The following is a 23,979-nucleotide window of genomic DNA, read 5'->3' as shown; positions in this document are numbered from 1 at the left end:
AATTTCTACACTTCTGTGTTGAAAATAATGTATAACTGGCATGTTGATCTCTCTTTTTTTCTTATATAGAATGCTTTCTCTGTATGGATTTTATGCTTTCCATGTGAAAAAAATGGGTTCACCTAGCAGGATCTGGGAGTTCTGCTGGCATTATCTTTCCTCCCAAGAGACTCGTCCAATAAACCTGGGGATAATTTGAAAGTGGCGGCCAAACAAAAGAAAGACATGGCATGGTCAGCAGCCTACCTTGGAGGGTGGTTCACAAAACATGCTATAATCATCTTTAGACTACAACTTCTTCACCAAGTCCTCACTTATTGGTCACTAGTTCTAAAATGGTGTACTAGAATATTTCAGGCCTTTAACTAGCCCATGGAAAACCAAGACTTGGCATGGCTCTTGTGCCCTCTCCCCTGTAATTCTCTTTTAGCCATGTTCCATCCGTTTTGTACTCCTGAGACATCCTAATACTGTACAGTAAACAACAACCAGTAGTATAGGCAGTTGGGCTGGGAAAACAGTCCCCCCTCCCCCCTATCTGTCCAGGACATGATATTTAGCTGCTTGCCACAAAGGCAATATGACCTCTAAACATTCTTTTGGGGGTTTTGGTGTCCAAAATAAAAATAAACCGAATGAGGAGTACCAGTCTTTGGCCTTTCACACCACACATTGGCTTGGCGTGGCCACAATGCCAAACTATGCTTTATCCTCATAAGCCAAAGATTCAGGCGCATGAATTTCTCCTTTCCTTCTCCTCCCTCCAATACAGCTGTCTGAAAATTGGAACACATTCACTTCCATTTTCAGTAAACCTCACTGAGCTGTTACATCTGAATCTGAAATGGTGGATAATCTTAAGTATGGTTTAGGTAAATAAGCAAACTTCATGAATTATTGTTTAATTTCCCCCTAAAACATATTTGAGATTAACCACAGTTTGTCTTGATTTGGGAATAACTGTATACAGCAACAATTATATAAGTCAAGGTTTGTTCTTTGCTTACTGACCATGCTTAGTTTAAGCGAAATAAACCAAGTCTTTGTTTCAGTTGTAATTCTAAGGCCTGGAATCATGTTTTGCGGCTCCTCCTTGTACTAGGGGAGGAGTGAATTTCTGCATTCACTGTTAACTATAAACTATGGTCCACCATGAAATGCAAACTGGGTCATTGGCTATTCACTACATGCACAGTTAAAGGCAGGTGGTGGAGGAACAGTCATTTTTATTTTATTTTAATAATATGCATTATGACAGCTCCTTTAACAGATGCTTGTGAGCACTGCAACACCTAGATTATAACACCTAGATTATAATAAATTAAAATAGTAATCTTGAGATCAGATGTCAAAGTAACATTATAGCTATATATTTTTAAATACAGAGCTATAGCACGCTATGATTAAACAATTTTAATGCTTCTGGAACCTGATCCAAAGTTAGCAAAATAATTTTGAGCTTTTTGTTGACTTTACTAAGCTTTGAATCAGGCCTTTGGGGCATTGTAGTATGATTTTGGTTGTCTCTTTATCTTGTCATCTTCCACCATGTAACAACTCATGTCTTCCTCTGATTTGTGGAGCACCAACAGTACCTGATAATTATAAAAGAATTCATAATTGTCCAGCAGCAGCAGTTGCCTAAAAATAACAAGTTGTTGAAAGGGTGGGGGAATCAAAATCTAGTTGTATCTTGAAGAAAACTTGCTGTTGCTTTAATGCATTATTGGACCACTGAGCAACATTTTAATGCATTAAAAATAGTGCTAACTAAGTGTCTGTACGCATTGGTAGCTAATTCTGCTCATGGCAATGGTACCTCTGGTTACAAACACCTTGGGTTACAAACACTTTGGGTTACAGACTCCGCTAACCCGGAAGTAGTACCTCAGGTTAAGAACTTTACCTCAGGATGAGAACAGAAATCGTACAGCGGTGGCGCGGCAGCAGCAGGAGGCTCCATTAGCGGGCCGGATTGAAAAGGCGTTTGGGCCGTATCTGGCCCCCGGGCCTTAGTTTGGGGACCCTGATCTATTGTAACATCATAAAGCTAGATGCATAGAGCTTGTCGAAGACTCTACAGTAAGTGAATTGATCAAGTTATACTGGTTTTAGGTTTTTGTTTGGCAAAGATAAGATGGGCATGCAGTCAGAAGATGGTAACAGGTTGGCAGAAGCTCAATGGCTGCCATATTTGCAGACACTCAGCTAGCTGCATAGATTTAGATTTACTTCTGGTAGATTTGTTCATTACTTTCAGAATAAAATACTGAAGCATGGTATCTGAGTGCGTTTCTACATATGTAAGGTTTGCTGGAATAGTATCCACCGAGTCTTCATTTCTATTGGCTAGTTGTGCTTTCCTGTACAGTGGTACCTCGGGTTACGGACGCTTCAGGTTACAGATGCTTCAGGTTACAGACTCCGCTAACCCAGAAATAGTACCTCAAGTTAAGAACTTTACTTCAGGATGAGAACAGAATTGTGCAGTGGCAGCACAGCGGCAGTGAGAGGCCCCATTAGCTAAAGTGGTACCTCAGATTAAGAACGGTTTCAGGTTAACAACGGACCTCCGGAACGAATTAAGTTCGTAACCAGAGGTACCACTGTATATCCAAAGAAAAATGTTTAGCTTAGACTTTTTTTGTAATTTTTTGGGGGAAATTAAGTGATGTTTCAGAGAGTGCTTGATAAGTTTATTGGAAGTTACCTGGAGAGAGCTGGACTTGTAACTAAGCATAAATGTATTTTTGTTGTTGTTTAGTCGTGTCTGACCCTTCCGTGACCCAGTGGACCACAGCACGCCAGGCACTCCTGTCTTGCACTGCCTCCCGCAGTTTGGTCAGACTCATGTTCGTAGCATCGAGAACACTGTCCAACCATCTCGTCCTCTGTTGTCCCCTTCTCCTTGTGCCCTCCATCTTTCCCAACATCAGGGTCTTTTCCAGGGAGTCTTCTCTACTCATGAGATGGCCAAAGTATTGGAGCCTCAGCTTCAGGATCTGTCCTTCCAGTGAGCACTCAGGGCTGATTTCCTTAAGAATGGATAGGTTTGATCTTCTGGCAGTCCATGGGACTCTCAAGAGATAAATGTATTAGGCATTATTAAATGGGTACTATGAAATGCTAAAGGGCTAAAACAATATCCAGTTAGCCAATAGATTTTGGTTACTGTGGAGCAGCTACCTATGGAGAAGATCTGCCCCTGCCAAGAATAAGTATGAATATTTTCACTAATTCTCTCTCGGGAGACTCACTAAGCTGCTGTCCTAGGGGGAATGCTTTCATGATCTCTCTGGAGGATTTGAAACATTTGCCGAGCTTAAAAGAAGAACAGGGACATGCACAGATGAATCCACTTTTATTATTGAAGGGACCTTTTATTGTGCCTCTGTTTTTCATTTTATTTGTATTAATGTTTCTATTTAATTTGCACGTTGAACTTTAATAGCATCTTAGAAGGGCACTTTCAAACGTACATGAAACTTGATATTGCTGACTTCTAAGATCCTTCTGAAAAGAAACAAAGAAGATACCAAAAAAGCTTATTAAATGACATTGCCCTGCAGTGTTCACAACTCCTATATATTGAAGTTTTGTAATAGAGCGAAAGACCTTGGAAGTAAAACTGTCAGGTTACCAGATGGCCCTTATTTCAAAGGGTTCTCCTAACTCACAAACATCACAGCTTTGCAGAGCATAACAGATGTGCCTCATTTTGGGCATTACAGTGCCATATACAGATAACCTTACTTCAAAGTATCCTTTATTTTGGAAATTTTGAGTTGACATCTGTCACAAATTCAAGGACCCCAAGTCCTGCTCTCAGCCGGATCTACTGTACTTCAAGGGGCATTTTTGCTTAGTTTATGCTTCTTACAAACCCATTCACAATCTTTCGCACACACACACACACACACACACACACACACACACAGTCTTTCACACTGACACCATGCTCAGGGCTGGTCACCACCACCTTAACCCAAGCTTCTGATTAACTCAGAGCAAAACAGATTATATTTTAAGAGAGGGAAGAACATTTGTGAGGGGGAAAGAACAGAACATATAAGGCATATAAGAAAATACAGTAATACTAAAAACCCTTGCTAACTTAGCTAAAACCTTGCTAGAGGTGTAGAATGTAATTCAGAGCATGATAATTGACATGAGTTCCAAAGGAGCATATTTATTTCTTCTCATTTTGGCAGTCCTGTGTTCTCTGTCAGAGAGGAAGCAAGCTTTCCTGTTTCACAGCAGTTCTGTACTGGAATTGATGCTACAATTAGCATCCACGTTACTATGCTCTCAAAGCAAACCCCACAGCCCTTGTATAAATGAGCTTGTGATCTCACTAATCTCATGCTAATCAATCAAAAGCATTTGGTTACATTTTGAACTAGAGAAGAGGGTTAAATTTAATACATAGATTTTTCTCTCAGCTCAGAGTCAAGAGGAGAATAGGTGAAATACTCAAGATTCTGCAGTGGCCTGTCTGCCAAGAAGCACCACACTGAATATGTCAGCTAAGAAAGTATTTTTATACGCGTTCCAGACCAATGGTTGCTTGACATTAAAGCTTAACTTTTTCCTCTTGCAGGTTTGACATTATGAAAATGTCTTTGGTTACAGAGAATAGCGTCAGTTTGGTCAATAGGAATTCCAGAAACCCATCCATTTTCTCCCCACCCATCCATTGAAGTCTTACACAGAGCTGCTAATGAAAAGCATTAACCCTCTCTTTTTAGTCTTGCTACAATTATGCAGGGATTCCCTGACAAAAGTTACACAAAAAGGTTTTAAGTGTATGTTACTTCTTGGAACATGATGCTGCAAGTACAGCTCAAAATGAATTAAACCAGTGATAGATAATTCTGCTGGTGCCGTACTCATGTCTAGCAGGTTCAGGGCAGGCCATATATTTTATTAGGGTCTGATCTTTTGCTTATGTAGTGATATAATTCATTTCAGGAACATGGCTAAACAGCCTCTATGTTGTTTGTGGAAAGGCCAGTTATATCACCACCATCACCCTGCTTCAAACTATAAAATCTGAAACTAAGTTGGGTTTGTTTGTTCCGCGGGCTTGGGGGAAGGGGGAGCAGGCAGGGCGGGTACCTTCACTCTTAATGTAAATACACTGCCTTAATTTTTGCCTTTAGGATACTGAATACTGTATAGCATTCATATTGTGTTTTTTTCAGTACTCAAAGCACTTCCCATTTATTATCTCATATAAAGTTGACAAGGGGTGATATCTAGCTAAGACATACCCAGAATACACCCATGGATTTCAGTGGATCTGCTCTAACTAACAATGGAAATGGTTTTTTTCTGCAAATCTCAGATTTACAACTATAGAACCAAAGACTGGAAGGTATCCCAAAAGAACATCTAGCCCAACCCCAATCCTCACAGCAATAACATGGGTTGGAAGTTACAATTTGTATTACACAGGAATGATCCAAAGGTATACAGATCTTGTCTAAAAACATGCTCTTGCAAGTCATTGGTATCTGTCAAGTTTCTGTTGGCAAAAGGAAATATTTCTTGGATGCTTTTGTTCTTCCTGGACATACCTAGCGAATTAATCTTAAAGAAAAAATATCTGAGGTTGTTTTCAGATTACCTTCTTATTGAGCATTTTTCCTTACTACTTTGCACCAAATTTGTGAGGAGGTTGGATGAAATGGGCTGTTTTTTGAACATTCATTCTTGGTACCCAATGTGGCATGGAGCAATTGTTGTCCCACACTTTCCAGTGTTTTCCCCATCACTTTCTTTATTGCAATTTTGAGGGGGAGAAGTTTGTTGTGAATGGACACCAAATCAGCTTTGAATGCATAATTATAATTTGCCTGTATGTTATTAGTTCACACCTGAAAATTGTGACAGCCTGGAAGTGCCCTGAGTTTAGGGCTTTCCAGCTTATTGGAAGTCTGAAATCTGCCACACTAATATAAGCCTCCTTCTAGTGAGCAGTTGGGTGTCAGCTGTTTTGCGACTTTTTTTCTTTCAAAAACCTGTGAGTTTTGTATATGCTCTTTAAGTTGGGCACCTGACTTTTTTTTTTTTTTGCTGGCGTTAGCTTCCTGTTGGTATGACTGACAATGGTGTTTTTTTAACTTTTCCTCTGTAGCTTTAACAGTGTACACCAAGGAACTCATATTTTGTTCCGAGAATTCAACTTTGTCCAAGCTACACCCCATAATAGAGCATCCTTTCTAAAGACCTTCTGGCGATGCTTCAGAACCGTGGGGAAGAATGGAGGTGAGTTTTCCTTTTCTATCTCTAACACTGTTAGTTTCTTGAGCAGAACTGATGACTAGAAGTTTGTTGTCTAGACTTTTGTCTGAACTTCCCATTCATCTGCACAATTGAATAATGTCTCTCGCAGCTCTAGTGTTCTCTAAAAGTTTACATAAAAGAAGAGCAGCTTCTCCAAAGATAGAATTTTTAGGAGGTGGCACTGCTGTAATGTGGGAGTGCCGGGAGGGGCATTGCCCCAGGCACACAATGTGTGTGGGGGTGGGGGTGTGAACCAGGCGCCCCCTCCAGAAGATCCTCTTCACATGGCTGGGTGAGTGTGGAGGGTAAAGCGCACCCTCTGTGCCCCTCCCCTGCCTGGCATGTGAGCGCCTGTCCGTCAGTGGCGAGGGCTGGCTAAGGCACAGAGGGTGTTCTTCACCCTCTGCTTGCCCAGCCCTTGACCCCGATAAGCGGCTGGTCCGCGGCCAGCAGCTCCATTTCCAGGTCAAGCCTGACCCGGGATGGAGAGAGGAAAGTTGGCAGTGGCGTTCCCACCCTTCTCTTTGGCTGGTTGACACTGAGCAAGGATGCTTCCAAGGCAGCAATTTCATGCCTGTTCAGGCTGGATGCAGTGAGCTCCCTCTGGGTCCCATCCTCCTCAGGGGAGCACCTGTCATGGGTGGCAGGACCATACACTCTGCCACAGGGAGGTGGGCTTGCAGGTCAAAGCTGTCCTGTGCTAGAGAAAATGAGACTTGGGTCTATCAGTTTTATAACTTGCAGCATTAGAAATAGCTTGAGCACATATTTGTGTATTAAAGTGGGAAACCATATTTAGTAGAATTTTCCAGTAAACTCATTACATCTAGGCAGTCAATATATTTTACGGTAGGTTGAAACCATCTGACCTCTCCAATTGCCCACAGAATCCTTGTAGAATTGTCATCAGTGTTTGCTTTCATTGTGATTTTTTTTTCTTACCAAGCTGTGTAAGTGGTGGCCAGCCATCATCTTGATAATTGCTGCACATGTTCAGCTGATTGTTGTACGGCTAGTGCACATTAGTGCCACCATACTGCATTATGCCATGCAGACCTTGAACATATTATGCCATACCAGTAGACCTTAAGACTGCGGTGTTTATTTAGCACACCATGGCTTGGCTTGAGAATCCTTATTGCTTAGATAAGGGACATAAAGATACATAAAATACATAAAGGTACTTAAATTCTGTATTTGGGAGATTGTTGGGGTGTTGACAGAGAAAAGAAGAGACATGTTTGTAAAAAGAACTCAGTACTATTGCATCCAGCCTTGTACAAAAATATTTTTATGTCTTTTTAAAAAAACCTAAATGTAAGAAATGCTCAAACTTATTTTTTCTGTGACTTTTTTTTTACTTGGTTTGACTTTTACAGACTTGTTGTCTTTGCTCAAGCAATTCAAAACACATAATCATTACCAGCTTATGCTAATTACCACTATATCCATCCATTGTACGTATCTCTAGTAGACTGGGTTTTCTCTGTTGTTCCAACCAAGATGATTTAGTTTAGTCAGTGTATACTCCAACTTTTAAAATCTAATTAGGATACTTTTAAAGCTTGGTTATTTGTTTATAATTTTTTAACAACCAAAATTTGGGGTTTGAGATTTTCTTACTGGGATACTGGTTTGGTTTTTCTGGAAGACAGGAGTTGTTGTTTTGCCTTTCAATGGCTGGAGTGATAATTCCAGATGTCCTGTGGTGCATCATAAAATATAGTCACAGGAAACATGAGCTTCAGTGATGTAATGCAAAGTATGTATGAAATCCTCAAATTGCTCTGCTGGTTCACATCTCTTCATTTCAATAAGGTGTAAGCTAGCTGAGAGGCACAGAATCAGCGCTGGAAGGGACTGGAAACTAACCACAGTTTACTTATTGACCCAGCAGGTTTATCTACATTATCAGCCTCTCGTGGATTAGCACACATTCCAATACATTGGGGGATTCTGTTATGAATCTGCAAGAGGCAGACACTCTTGGAGTGGAGAAATTAAGGAACAAACAGTTGAAATGTTTAAGTTATACTGGCTAGAAAAATTCACAATCTTCTGTTTCTAATTTGAACACTTCAGGAAATGTAGTTTTACATCTTCCTTGCAAAATCTGTAAGTGGGGAGACTGAGGAAGAAATAAAGTTTTCTGTTCCCAGGAAATGGTTGGAATAGTGTTTATACATGCCAGTTTTTATTCCATTGCTGTGGCATGTTCCTGTGTAAAAGCCAGTTCCTGGTTGCTGCTGCACAGTATAGTCACACTTGAGCATGCCCAAAAAACAATATGGATGGGTTTGTGTAGCTGCATCCTAGTGCTGATTCTAACTGCACTCTTTTGTGTCTTCTGTGTATGTAAATAGCTGTCAGTCTGAATGGAGAAAATCAGACTACTCTGTTGGGGACGTGTGTGTGTGTGTAGGGGCAAACCTGCTCACTACCTCTGAATCTGAATAGTGTGCCTGCCATCACCAACTGGAGGCTGCAGTATGTCTCTGCAAAGTGCCCTTCCAAGTGATCCCTGCAATATACAGGCCTTCTGTTTATACATATGCATCTTGTACACCATAATCGTAGACATTTTGCTCAAATGAAATGTGCAAGAAGAAGGATTGCATAAATGGGGCAGGAGTACCTAGGAAGCCAGAAGGTGGTTCTGTTTTTTAAAATCATAAATCATAATAAAAAGAAACAGCAGACAAATAAAAAATGCACCAGCTTACAAAAATAAAGGCCCAAATCCCCCAATTCAGTGCTGTGGAAGCCATCATTGCCAGAAAGAAAAGCATGGTGAAGCATATATAAGACTCTGCAATAAATTAAAATGAATCCCCCCAAATTAACAGCTAAAAGTCCAGGTAAATGGGACAGTCATTGCCTGGCACTCAACAGAAGTTGATGCAGGTGGCAATTGGATCTTTGTTGGTGGGGGAGTTTCATACCAAGGGCATAATGGGGGTGGGGGGGAGAGGGAGAGGGAGAGGTGGCAATGATAATAACAGCCAGGAGCACAGTTTCAGATCCCATCTAGAATTTTAACTGGGCAGTGGGTGTTTTTTTAAATGGCATTTTGTGCCACTACCAACTTTGTCCAGGAAATGGAGTTTCCACTCAAACCTTGGGAACGCAGTAAAGAACTGACTCACCAGTCTAACCAGCTTGCCAGATGCTTCTTCTTTTGTATATAGAAACCCCTGTTTGCTGTTTGTTGTTCGATCTTGGGATAAACATGTAGTGACTTGGAAAATGCATGTTCTTTGCTCTGAACCTTCCTGGTTAAGTCCAGCAGCACACTTAGCCATGAATGTAGAAAGTTGCAGTTGGATGCATGGACAAAGGAATCTTTTTAACTGATGGAGAATACCTTAAAATATGACTTAAGTAAATATTTGTTAGCTTTGATAATTAAGTAATAGATGAAGAGCAATTCCAAATAAATGAAGAATAATTGCTGCTTCTACTGCTCTTCTGTTTAAGTCCATCTCCTTTGCTGCCTTTTAAATCTTTAACACAGCAGTACATCTGGCCAATTGGCTTCAGCAGCTGCTTTCATTTTGCATCTTGAAGATGCTACATTTTATGTTGGACCGGTGGCCCATTCCTCCTCTTGCATAATTGGACTAAATAGTACACCACAGTTCAGTGCATAGCATGGAACAAAATTATATAAGCTGCATATACACCATACATTTAAGGTGCATTCTCCACCACACTAGAATACTGGCAACTGTAGTTTACTCCTCAAAGTGCTACAGCTCCCAGTGCTGTTAACAAACTGTAGTTCTGAGGATCCTCTTTTTTCACAGAGTGCTTTAACTGTATGGTATGTAATGGTTGGTATCCATCTGTCTTGAGAGACAGGAGTGAAGTAGAAACTGTTGGAGAGTTATAGTGCCTGCTGTGGCTATATAGAACAATACAGGAAAAAACATGTTTCGTTGCAGCTGGGGCAGACAAAGGCATCTGGTTTCGCTGTCACAGATGCACCATGGCATTTCTTCTCTCTGCAAACCTCCTAGCATTCATTCCTCCTCTGGTCATTGCTGTGGATACTGTACCTGACCTGATTGTCTCCGGTGATTGCAGTCATCTGCAAGGGATTCCACATGGTGGAGTCGAAGTTGCCAGCGTTCATGTCACTGTTGCAGACATTGTTGTGATGCAACGTTAATCTGCTAATGGGCCTGCTGCCTAAAGCCACCTACCTCCCTGAAGAGCACGCCCTTGGGAATTCTGCCATCTTTCATTCTGTGGACGTGACCAACCCAGCATAGACATCGCTGAGGCAGAATCGTGAACATGCTGAGAGTGAGAGCTTGGGACAGCACATCTTCATTTAAGTCTCTCCTGCCATGCGATGCCCAAAATCTTCCTGGCACAGTGCATGTGGAAGGCATTGAGGTGTCGCTGCTGGCAGGTATAAGTTGCCCATGACTCACTTCCCTTAAACAGCATGCTTGACACGCAAGCCTGGTAGAGCTTCATCTTGGTGTATTGTTTCTTTACACATATTTGCAACTTGAGCCTTGAGGTGCACAGCATTCATACCCCGAGAGGTTCTGCACCCACTCCATAAGTGCAGCATCGCGTTCAAACAGACCCCAACCATGGCCCTTTGACTGTTTCTCCAGTCCACTACTTACTTCCCTGTTGCGTAACTCCTAACATTCCCTCATTCTAAAACACATGGCTTCCCTTTAGAGTGAAAGGGGCCCCACCCCATTGTCACCTCCCAGAGTTTCCCTTTGATGCTAGCACCTCCGAGGATATTAGTTTGAGTTAATTAACTTTTAAACACAGGTTGATTTCCTCTTCTTTAGCTGTGTCTAATACACAATTTAGAAAGTTTGCGTAATTTAATTGCCTTTTCACACATGCTAATTCCAGAGGATTAAAGCATCTAACACACATCTTAAAACACATGGGTCTGACATCCCATTTTAACACACAAGCTCTAATTAAATTCTAACATTTACTGAGCCCAGGCATTTAGCACCCACTAACTTGTAACAAGTACCATGCCATAGTGAAGCACTTTAGAAAGTGACTGATCTAGGGGTGCTGAGCAGGAAAATAGGCAGATCAATGCATTCGTCTTAATATCAGATACAAATCTGTAAAATAGAACCAGTGTCCTGCATTTATCAGGGAAGAGCAGTAACTCAGTGAATGAGCAGCTGCAGAGGGTTTCAGGTTCCATCCTCAGCATCCCCAGGAAGGGTCTGAAACCCCGGAGACCTCCTGCTAGTCAGTGTAGACAATACTGAGCTAGATGGACCAATTGCCTGACTCAGTATAAGGAGCATCCTGTGTTCCTAGGGTTGCTTGGAGAACAGACAAAGCATGTATTATAAATAATTATAATATAAAAATGCTTTTGGGTGATAATAACACTTGCAGGCAATAAACGTCTGTAACATTTGTACTGTATTTGTGATGACAAAATCTCATAATGTGAAGAGCAGATCTGCAGATTAATTCCATTTTACTCTGCATCGTGGGTATTTTTTAAATCTGGTAAAAGAGCTTGTGCTTGTGCATAGAACTTTCTGAAATGAAGGAAGTGTCTCCTTTCTGCTTTGTCTTCAGTTGACCTTTGGAATCTTGGTGACCTGCTCTTTGGAGTTTGTTGTCTGTTCCCTGGGACAGTTTAATTAAAATTGTATTTCCTAAGTATAAACAGTCCCTCCAGGATCTCCTGTGGAGTTTCACGAGGTCAGCACGTGCCTCTCCCCAACCCCTGTGGCTTTCAAGACTTGGTGACTCTCTGGTTTTAATTATTATATTTTTCTTTTAGTGCTCTTCAGCCAATTAAATACATTTTGCTTTGAGAAGCTCTTTTTTGGCTTGTCATGAGGAGAGGAGGCAGTCTCAATCAGGACAAAGAACATGCTGATTTTTTGGAACGATTAAGAAGCAAAAACATCTCCCAGAGGCACAATCTGTCCAGGGTTATTGCCTATTGTTCTGTTGATTTCAGCAGGGAAGAGTTAAACAACTCTGTGACTCTCACATTGAAACCAATGGGGTCGAAAGTGTTTCGGCTGAATTGTGCACCCCCGCAGTGAAGCACACTTTTGTTTTTGTTTTGTTTTTTAAATAATTTTTATTGGATTTTACATAGAGAGAAAAAGAAAAAGAAAAAAAGAGAATTTTTTTTAAAAAGAAATACAAAATACAAAAAACAAAAATGACAGTTATCACATCTTATTTCTTCAAATTTCTTCACTTCCCCTTCTTACAGTCCTTATTAATAATTAACTTACTATTTCCAAATCTTAGCTAGACATCATAAAATTACTTCTTGTGTCCCATTTCATAGCCTTATTCTTAAATAATTCTTATTCATTTTATATAGAAGAGTGAAGGAAAGATAGAAAGAACCCCCCCCCCAAAAATAAGACATAATCATATTTTCCAATTTCTAATCTAAATATTTCAGACTTCCTCATTTCCCCTTCTTGAGTTCCTTATTAATCACTAATTATTGCAGTTTCCAAATCTAAGGTTACTTTCTTTCTTCTAATTTACAACTTCTTTTTAGCCATTTACCCTTCATACTTCTCTTTACCTTTAAGCACACTTAGTGAAGCACACTTTTGTTCCCAGCTGCCACTGCTGAGGTGCAGCTAAGAAGGAAAGAGCACCCTGTTCCCTTGAGGTACTTAATGGTGCTGCAGGTGCTGCCCCAGTGCCCCATAGCATCTGTGCCGAGATTTATTTTGTTGATAACACCATCAGGTTGATAGCATCATCTGTTTGCATTGGCACAGATCCTCACAGGACGGTATAGAGCAGGGGTCCCCAGACTACGGCCCGGGGGCCGGATGCGGCCCAATTGGCCTGCCAATCCGGCCCGCGACGACCCCCGCCGCCACCCGCTCTTATGGCGCGCAGCGCGGCAGCGCTCTTCTGAGTCGGGAAAAAAGCGCCGAAAATCCTTTGTGCGCATGCGTATGGGCCTCTCCTGACCCGGAAGAGGTCATTTCTGGTGCACTTCCGGGTCGGGGGAGGCCCATACGCATGCGCACAACGGATTTTCGGCGCTTTTTCCACCCTGGAAGCGCGCCGCTGCGCCAGTAAGCACCCGTGCGCATGCGCACGGGCGCGCACTCCCCCGCCCGCACAGGCGCGCACTCCCCCGCCCGCCGGCCTGCACAGGCGCGCGCTCCCCCGTCCTCCGGCCTGCCGCGCGATCGGCGCGGTGGGAACTGGCCCAAACGCCGGTAAGTCTGGGGACCCCGGTATAGAGCATGGGATAGGCAAACTACGGCCTGGGAGCCAGATCCGGCCCAATCGCCTTCTCAATCCGGTCCGTGGACGGTCCGGGAATCAGCGTGTTTTTACTTGAGTAGAATGTGTCCTTTTATTTAAAATGCATCTCTGGGTTATTTTTGGAGCATAGGAATTTGTTCATTCCCCTCCCCCCCCAAAAAAATATAGTCCAGCCCCCCCACAAGGTCTGAGGGACAGTGGACCGGCCCCCTGCTGAAAAAGTTTGCTGACCCCTGGTGTAGAGGCACAGCAGAAACATGGCTGTCAGTTGCTGTTTGGTGGCTGCAGCTAGTGGCTGTCCTTCGCCATTGGCTGCTACTCAATGGAGGCAGCTAGCTAATGGAAGCTCACACTGCCACACGGGCCAGTACGGCTATTTGAATAGCTCTGGGATGAAACTCTGCTAAATAACTGCATCTCAAATTAAGCTATGTAACATATGGCCCAACCTGCCCAACAAAGGACAAGGCAAAACTTGAATGTCCAGAGGTACATCTGACTTGCTTCGTTGCAAATCTAACAACCTTGTAATCCACTTTTCATCAACACAACTCACGTGATCAATATTAAGCCTAGTTTAGCTTTCTAAAATTGGGCTTGCAAGGAAGACTAATTATACGAAGGTATATTTGTCGTCTACTGTACAAAACAAAAAAATGAACAAAGTAGCAATGACACAGAGAGCCGTGTGGAATGAAACAGTTCGTTTAACAGATTCCGCTGCAAGCAATCTTTCCAAAGTTGCTTCTCTCAGGACAGGGGCTATTGCCAGTCTTCTCTAGACATTGCACACTTTAATGAAATGGGCCAGCTGGAGCATTTAAAGAAGAACCTAAGATGTAGTGGGCATAGTTGGAGAGAACCAGTGGTACACATGCATATCTGAGTAGCTCCATAGGAAGGAGAGGGAAGGGCATGCTGGAGGGGTGTTGCTCTGCACATCAGAGAACGACATAGAGTCCCAACAAGAAATCCCCAAAGGGGCAGACTCCTCCACAGAGTCGCTGTGGGTGGCAAAACCAGGCCTCAGAGTAATTTAGGACTGGAGACAGACTATCTCCGCCCTGACTAAAATGAGGCAGAGAATGAAATTGAGGAGTCATCCAAAGGAGGAAATGCTGCAGCAATGGGTGGCATCAATTAGCCTCAAATAGCCTGGGTAAAATGCGTGTTCCAGTCGTGACAAAGAGGTGACTGGTAAAGGTCAAATGTCTAGAGACTCCAAATGACTGTGCCCCATAGTGGCTGGACATGGAACTGATCAGGGGAGAGGCAATTTTAGACTTGATCTTTGTTGTTGTTTAGTCGTTTAGTCGTGTCTGACTCTTCGTGACCCCATGGACCAGAGCACACCAGGCACTCCTGTCTTCCACTACCTCCCGCAGTTTGGTCAAACTCATGTTTGTAGCTTCAAGAACACTAAGACTTGATCTTAGGTGGTGCCCAAACACCTGTGTGAGTTTGTAAGAGTTTGTTGAACAAATTGTGAACAAGGACCACAGTGCTACCGAATTCCCATGAAAGTTCCAGTCATATTTGACTTGAAGGAACCTGGAAAAAATTAGAGGGTTGGTAAAAAGGATGTTGAAAGGGAAAGTAAAGAGGGGACTCAGCTAGACTGGCGAAGAAAAAGCGATTTATGTGCGTTGTATATGCGATATAACATTGTGCCACCAGAGGGCGATGTGGAGTCTGGTTTTCCTCTACCTGTTTTCCCTGTTTAAATTCACAACACTTTAAGCTGAAACACTTCTTTGATGTGTCTAGATCCAGCCAGGGTCAAATCCCTCCAGAATGCTTGGGGGTTATTCACAATCACAATAATAAAAACTCATCTAGAGTGTCTACCACAGATCAGGAAAGCTGCTACGTAAGCGAAGAGGATACCAGCATGATTAATAAGCTGAGTCAATGAAGCTGTTAGAGGCAAGAAGTTTTTCTTCAGAAAATGGAAGCTGTATTGAAATGAGAAGAACGAAAAGGAGCCCAATTTTTGAGGAAATAAATGCATGCGAAGAATAAGGAATGCTAAATATATATCTATGAACACAATGCTATAAATATTAAGACCACCACCAACAAATTATTTAAATACACGTGAAACAGGAGACTGTCAAGCAAAGTGGTTGGACTTTTGAACAAGAAGAGAGTGAAAGGTGTGCTAAAGGAGGAGAAAGAGATTGCAGAGAAGCTGAATGAATTATCTGCCTCTGCCTGCACAGCAGAAGATATGGGGAAGATCCCTGTAGCTGGAGTTTTTCAAGAAGGGGGTCTGAAGAACTGAGGCGAATGGTAGTGACTAGAAAGACACTCCAGATCTTGTTGATGAATTAAAAATGGATGAATCACTAGGTCCAGATGTTATTCACCTGAGAGTTGTTAAAGAACTCAAATGTGAAATTGCTGTTCTTCTAACAAACATATCGTAACCTGTCCCTAACATCAGCCTCTGAGGACTGTAAGTGGCCAACATAACACCTTTTAAAAGAAAGCAGCAGCTGTGAAAAAGGCAAATTCCACGCTAGGGATTATTAGAAAGGGAATTGAAAATAAAAGTGCCAATATCATAACACTGTTATACAAAGCTATGGTGTGACTGCACTTGGATTACTGTATACAGTTCTTCTTGCTTTACCTCATAAAGCAAATTGTAGAACTGGACAAGGTTCAGGAAAAGGCAACCAAAACGATGAAGGTACTGAAGCCAATTTTCTATGAGGAAAGGTTACAACATATGAGCCTTTTTAGGTTAGAGGAAATGTGATTAAGAGGATGCGGAGATGTAGAAGATTATGCATGTTGTGGAGAAACTGTTTGAAGGAAGCTTTTCTTGTAATACTAGAACCTGGAGGCACCCAATGAATGCTGAATGTTGGAAAATTCAAGACAGACAAAGGGAAGTACTTCTTCACGAAGCAAATTGTCACTGCGAGAGATGAGAAGATGAGGAGCATCCATCGGGCCCAGTTCTCATCTACTTGTTTGTTACAAAAGTATGCAAGTCTGGGTAAAAGTATACTCACACTCTGACAAATAGAAAAGCTACCTACATGTAGAATTAGTCTTCTTAAACTATGTTGAAGTAGCAGCCCAGTTCTTGCCCGGTTGGTGCTTCCTTGTTGAAAAAGGCATGCTTCTAAAATTGTACATGAGAAAACCCTCCATATCTATTTCCATGTGCAGATATTTTTGCCAGGGATTGGCAGTGTGTGGCATAGGCAGCCCCCCCCCCCCGGGAGTGACACAGGAGAGGGGACCAGTGATTTATGGGGTTTGATGTTGCCTGCATCAGCTACCCCTGGGGAAGAGGGGTAATCAGGGCAGTCAGAAATGGAGGAAGGAGCACCAGATGTGGCAGAAGAAGAAGAGGCTGTTCAGCTGACAGATGGTTCAGTAGGACCCCCCCCCACACTTTCCTTTGCCCTGCTGCCTCCTAGAAACAGGAGGGGCTTGGGAAGAACAAAAGCAACATCTCAGGTTATGATCACACAACCTGTCAGGGGCGGGTATATTAGCCAACAGTGGAGCAGGGCTCTCCCTGTTGCTGCAATTGCTCTGCAGGGCCTAGATCTCTGGACAGCTGCCTAGAGGCTAGAAGTCTGTGTGTGCGTGTGTATGCGGAGCACACTGGAAGCTGCGGTAAGTGCTTTTCTTGTCAATAAAGGGTTAACTATCAGAAGTGTGCTTTCCTTGGCTGGGGAGGGCCAGGACAATTTTGCACTCTGCCTTATGTACCTGGATACAAAAAGCAAAGTGAGATGCAGCCCTAAGGCAACATCAAATGTGTATTTGTGTTGCTATGTTTTAATGAGATGCAGTTGCTATTGACTTTTTTTGGCAGTTCTTCCTGAAGAGCACTTGTCAATTTTAACTGAGAACAAAGGGCCGGATAAGAAAGGTGTCAATCTTTGTCAAAGGTTTCACTCACCTATTCATAATTGAGAATTACTGTGACATTATTATTGTCTTGAAAATAACCTGGTTACCAGGTGAGCCATGGAACTCAAATGGCACCACTGAATCTTGAGCAACACCTGGCTAATCCCTTTTACATGGTAGTTTCCTCTCTTGGTTATTTCTGCCTTTCCCCCTATAATTATTATCCCGTTTGTTCATTAGATACTTCTGCACACTAACTTTTGCTGTGGCAAAAGGGAAGAAAAAGTGTTTTGCTTTGTTTTTAAATAATTTGTCCTTTCTAAATAATGTTTGCTAGATCTCAGTACATATGGGATGCCTGCACTTTTCCAGCAGTCATCTTACACCACAGATAAATATGGGGCCTAAATTCCTTAATTTTGTCTCTTACTGAAAGCAATAAAAAGCAAAACTATTTGGACAAGGTCAAAAATTACCGGACATTATGTTTACCAACTGATACATCTCTGTACAAGTCTCATAACATACTGTACAGTATTTTTTTTTAGTGTAGCTTTCTTTTTAAACACCCCATGACTTTCCCACCCTCTCAACTTGTGGCATGATTTTAATAAAAGCTTGAAATATATTTGATGGAGATTAACCAGGGATAACTTTGTTATAAACACTGAAAACCACGTTTTATTAAGCTCAAACCTTGTTACCCAAGAAGTCCATAGTGTATATTAGTGGCTTCAACCATCAAACCAAAAACAATGGATTCACTGCCTTCCATGCATACTACTCAGATTACACTTGAAATAACCTAGGAACAACATGTTTAAATTATTTGCCCAAGGCTGTGAAAGCCATAGGATTAGAATTTCGGCACTCCCAACTCCTACTCCTGTGCTCATTACCACACCTTGTCTCACCAACGCACAGCCTAGGCAAGCACAGCTTTTGATAAGTGAAAACTCATGACATGTGTTCTGTGTAGCTCTACCTGAGCATTTTGTCTTACTTGCATGAATTGAATTATTTGTGGTAATCAGAAATAATAAATGAAGCATGCCTGAACTCGTTTGCTTTTAACATAAATACTCCTACGCCACTAGAGCATATAAACAGCAGTAATATAATGCATCAAGTTAGCATCTTATATAATCATAGCTGCCAAGTTTTCGCTTTTCTCGCGAGGAAGCCTATTCAGCATAAGGGAAAATCCCTGTAAAAAAGGGATAACTTGGCAGCTATGTATATAATACGCAAACTTTTCTCCAATATCAGAAGGCAATGGAAGAGAAATAAGGGCGATTTTTTCCCCACCTTAATAACCATGGTCTCTCCCTGCACGGGCAAAAGTTTTGCTACATTTATCAACTAAGTTATCAACTTAGGGGAATCTCTCTTAAAAAGTGGTCTATTTAGGGAGTTATGTTGGGGATTTGGGGTGGTTTTCTGTGGATTTTTGTACTGCATTCAGCCTATATCCTTAAATCCTGAAGAGTTTTGTATATCCTGTTCTAAATGAGAGCTGAACACATTCACAGATTTGTGTTGAAAGATTTATGCTTACCTGAAATCCTCCAGTAAGAAGAAAACACAGAAAACAGAGGAGAGACCAAGATAGCGCTTTCCCCACCCATCCACAGCAAGCCAAAAAATTATTGAATACAACATACTGAAGACGCCAGTTCAATGGGTAGGGCAGAACTTCCTTCTGTACAAAACTATGCTAGACAATAAGCTAAGGGGTCATATTTGCATATCTTTATCTTTAAATTTTCTGCCCATAGCTGCTTCATTCTTGGGGATTATTTTTGTTGGAACTGTGGTACAGGGCAGATGGGTCAAACACCTCCCCTGCAGTGCTGATCTGAATTGCAGGGGCTCAGCCGAATTTTAGGGGGTGGGGAATTAAAATATGTAAATGTAATCATGCATTTAATGTATTCTCCAGTTTGGCCCTTAGTGTGTCTCGCAAGAATAGCATCAGTGAGCTAAAATAAAATAAATCGCTTCAGCAAGTACTGTCAAGCACTTATGCTTGACAGTAAAGTAGTTAATGTAGTTGGAAGAGATCTACATTCAGAACTAGTTAGTCCTGCATGAAAAAGATTCATGTAAACATGTTCCTTGTCAGCAAGATTCCTTACCCAATGATTATTCATAAAGGCTAAAGGGTGGGAAAGAAACCCCAAGAAAATAAAGGCACAGACTCACCCTTCTTGGGATTCATGGCAATCCTATGAGCTTTGGGTGTGGAATACAACTTTCCCAAAGGCATTCTCCTGCTGTTTCCCAAGAAGTCAGTCATTCTTACAGAACTGCCCTTGAAAAGATGGGCAGAGACGAGAACAAGATGGAATGAGCACCCCTTTCACTGCTATAAGGCAAAGCAATTTCCATATTTGAAAGCTGCACACAAAGGCTGCATACAGCTGTATACCTGGCCTAGCAGGGAGAAAAAGGGCTTACCAAAACTCCTCAATAGAGTTTCTGGATGGCATCCAAATATAGGAAAGCCTGTTAAGAGGTTTCAAGGGACTGAAAATGTTAAATTCCCTCCCTCACCCCTGCTCTGCTTTAATTTTACATAGTAAGTCAGTCATATCCCATTTTCTAACAAACAAGCAAAAAGGTGTGAAGAAAATAAATCATGCTGTCTTTTAGGATTCATCTCTTTTCAGAGAAGAAAGGAATATTTATACCCCACCCTCTTCTCTTGGGAGACAAATTCCCTAATTAAAACTTTTAGTCATTAAATATATAAAAGCATTTTAGATGTTGTACCTAACAGGTGGTTTCTTGTTCAAATAGCCAAGATTTTACCTCATGATTTGCTAAAGCTGAGGACAGCTGAAGCAAATCTGTTTCCATCAAAGTATTTGCCAGAACAAAACATACATAGGCCAAATTTATCATCTTGTTAGCTTGGGAATTCCCTACATGGAGACTACATATTAGTTGACTGCATAGCTGTCAAGTTCCTCCCTTTTTTTAAGGGAAAGTCCCTGCTTCCTCAAGAGAAAACGGAAAACTTGACAGCTATGGTTGAGTGTACAGTACTGCACTAATTTCAACAGTCTTCAGGTTCAGCCATTGAATGCTTAATGACATGTCACAATAACCTTTTAGGATTCTGTTTGACAGTTCCAGTGAAGGAAACACAGTCATTTACATTACAGACTTAGAATGTTGACATGGTAGAATATAAAACATGCTAAACCCTCCCTTATTACATTTGCATCCAGCCCTTCCATATGCATATGCACAATAACTACTCTGAACATTAAGGTTGCCATTTTCGCTGTGGCAGCTCGCTAATGCAACATACATTTATTTATTTGTTAACTTTCTATAAAGCCCTTCATCAGAGGATCACAGGGTGATTTACAATATAAAAACACAAAAATACATACATAGGAACAACAACAAAAAACCACAATTTTGAAAAAGGTCATATATTGCTTAATTAAACAAAGGCTGGGAAGAAGAGGAAAGTTTTGCCTGTTTTTTTATTTTTAAGTCATAACATTGAAATACAAAACAGGCGCACAAACTGGTTAGAGGTTTTTTGTCCAAGTAAACAGTATATAATTTTTGTTAAATAATAAAAATAATTTACAGCTTGGGGGTGGAAGAAAACAGGTAGACATGATCTTGTTCCAAAATAATACAAATAAAGGCCAAAACTATTTGTCCGTCTTTCATATACTAGCTTCATATTGTCAACATGCTAACTATGATGATGCCCAGATTTCTTTCTTGGGTTGCTACAGCCACTTTAGAACTCATCAGTCAATATGTGTCATTAGAATTGTTACCAGTGTGCGTTGCTTATTAGCTATTACCTGTCTGCCATTTTTTGCTATGCCTTTACTGAGTTTGAATAGATTCTTTTGGGAACTCCTCACAAACAGTTTTAGATAATAGTCTCCTAAATGTCATCTGAAAACAATTTGACAATTTACTCTGTGTCCAGACTATTTAAGTAATAGTTTAAAAGCACAAAAGCACAGCTTTGCTTTTTTAAAAAAGCAATCCAAAAATGGAAATATATGGAAGAAATACTTTTCAAGGTCATAAGTAAGCAAGCCTAGCTGTCAACCAATGCATAGATTCGAATCAATCAATCAATAAAAATAAAGAATAATTCATATAATTTATTATGTTAGAGTTTGTTTTACATTTAGCATTAATTTAAGCAAACATCCATTAAGAATCTTTTCACACCTAATATAAAAATGTATATTGCATACCATGATCTGATTGTTATTAGGGCTGGCAACTATCCAAAAGGTAATAACAAGCAGGATTGCCTCAAACTAGCAAAAATGTACATTGCAGGATACCACAGGATGGAATTCAGAGTCCATTTTAAAATAATTCAGTTTCCATTTAGGTTCAGAAATTGCACAAAAGCATAAAGCTTAAATAGTACCAGAAAACTATAACAAGATTAATTTAAGCACACTCTATTATGATTGAATATATTGCATTATGTAGGCTAAATTACGGTAATTCTGGAAGCAACAAGAGCTACAAAATTCCATCAGGATGGAATGGGCAGAAAGGTTATGGTGCTATTTATACTAATTTGACATGATTCACCAAATTCAAAGCCCCAGTATATCCGAGCACCACATGTAGGGGAGAAACAACAGGGAATCACTTAGGGATGTGGCCCTCTAGATGTTCTTGGACTCAAAATCCCATCAACCCCAACCTGCATGGTCAGCAGTTGGGAATGAAAGGAACTGTAGTCCAGCAACACATTGAAGGCCCGTTTGTAGGGTTGCCATATTTCAAAAAGTGAAAATCCAGACACAAGAGTTGTTGAGCTTTTTTAAACGAAATTCACCAAAATCTACACTACGGACATCCAGATTTTCCCAGTCATTTCAGCAATTTCCGCCCTGATGCTGTTTACAGAGGCTGAATACCTGCTATGGAGGAGAATGCAGCCGCAATGGTCCATATGCTGCAACCACTCCAGTTTAGATTACTGTAAAGTTTAAACTGTGTTCTGAAGAGAGAATACTGCTAATCCAAAATGAATTTCCCGTCTGTTCATCAAGCACCAGTGTGCATGTTTATATAATGGCACTTTTTTGCAACATGACTCAACCTCCTTTGGTAAAGAAGTACTGTAGACTGTATAGTCAACATAATTTATTTATATACATGTCTCCTACCCCTCCTGCAACCTTTCCATAATATGTTATTTGCATATATTGTTGCAATAAGGAAGTATAATATTACAACTCACGCAAACCGCAGTGGAGATACAGTGTGGGGCAGTGGAAGTTTCCTAAGGACTTCCAAACCAATATAGTTTTGTGGTGCCCGCAGGTAATTATTACATATTCTGACTTTTGCTCCTTATTTGTAGACCTTAAGAAAAAGAGAAGTAAGTTGATTTCTCATAATTTTGCATTTTGCAAAACAAATTGATACAGTGTAGTTGCTGAATTCCCTTATAATTACAGCTTCTACACAATAGAATTGTCTGATAACCTGTTTCTCTCGCATTCTAACAAAGAGAGTTGGTTAATCTTTGGCTCTGGTGCTTAGTTCAACATGCTGTGGAGCGGAGTCATAAGAAAAGTCATGTGCCTTGTGGGAAATGATGTACGAAACAGACAGCCACTCAAAACCATCACGGACTATACAGCAAATAGACCACAGTTTTAGATACAGTGGTACCTCGGTTTAAGAACAGCCCTGTTTACGAAGTATTCGGTTTGCGAACTCTGCAAAACCAGAAATAGTGTCCTGGTTTGCAAACTTTACCTCAGTCTAAGAATGGAATCCGAATGGTGGAAGGGCCCCGGTGGCGGGAGACCTCATTAGGGAAAGTGTGCCTCAGTGTAAGAACGGTTTCATTTTAAGAACGGACTTCCAGAATGGATTAAGTTCGTAAACCAAGGTACCACTGTATTATTATTGCTTGATCTACTCTAACATTATTTATCAAGACATGCTAAAATCTTATTATGTGATTATTTTATAGAGAATGTTTAAGTCTGCCTAAAATAGGCATGAGTGTCAACTGTGCCATGTGAATGCCATGCTGCATGGCAAGGTCCAGGAGAAAGATAATTTGACAAAGTGGTAGAAAAATGGGTAATCAGTATTTAAGAGTAAAAGAAAAAATAGTATGCAGGTTCATTTCAAATGAATATTTTATGATGATGATGATGATGACACACTTTTTGTTAACTAAAATCCTGACTAGAAAATCTTGAATCCCAAGAGAAAGTGTCAAAAATAAACTAAGCTCATCTGCTAATTGCCAGAGAACCAGTGTGGCAAGCGTGTCAAACTTTGTCTCGAAAGGCCTGGGTTCAAATTCCTGCTCAGCAAGAAAGTTCACTGACTGTGGGCTGGGCAGTCACAAGATTATTGTGAGGATAAAATGGGAGCCCCCATGTATGTAGCTTTGAGCTTTTAGGGCAGGGAAAGACAGGATGCAGAGTCTTGCACACTCTAGTTGACATAAGGAACTGAAGTACGTACAAAACCAAACCAAAGGTGTTACCATTCATGCAA

The 23,979-nt window shown here is 41.1% G+C and overlaps 1 protein-coding gene across 1 annotated transcript in view; it reads left to right on the top strand.

The window, feature by feature from the left end:
- Positions 1 to 23,979, top strand: part of CSTPP1 (centriolar satellite-associated tubulin polyglutamylase complex regulator 1) — a 117,411-nt gene that overhangs the window by 38,046 nt on the left and 55,386 nt on the right. The window contains exon 3 of the mRNA XM_035115058.2: positions 6,140 to 6,270. Coding sequence (XP_034970949.2) covers positions 6,140 to 6,270 — 131 coding nt within the window. The remainder of the gene's footprint in view (positions 1 to 6,139; positions 6,271 to 23,979) is intronic.

This window comes from Zootoca vivipara, chromosome 1, assembly GCF_963506605.1.
Source record: "Zootoca vivipara chromosome 1, rZooViv1.1, whole genome shotgun sequence".
Classification (NCBI taxonomy): domain Eukaryota; kingdom Metazoa; phylum Chordata; class Lepidosauria; order Squamata; family Lacertidae; genus Zootoca; species Zootoca vivipara.
The sequence above is the reverse complement of the archived record's forward strand: the minus strand, read 5'-3'. Positions and strand labels throughout refer to the sequence as shown.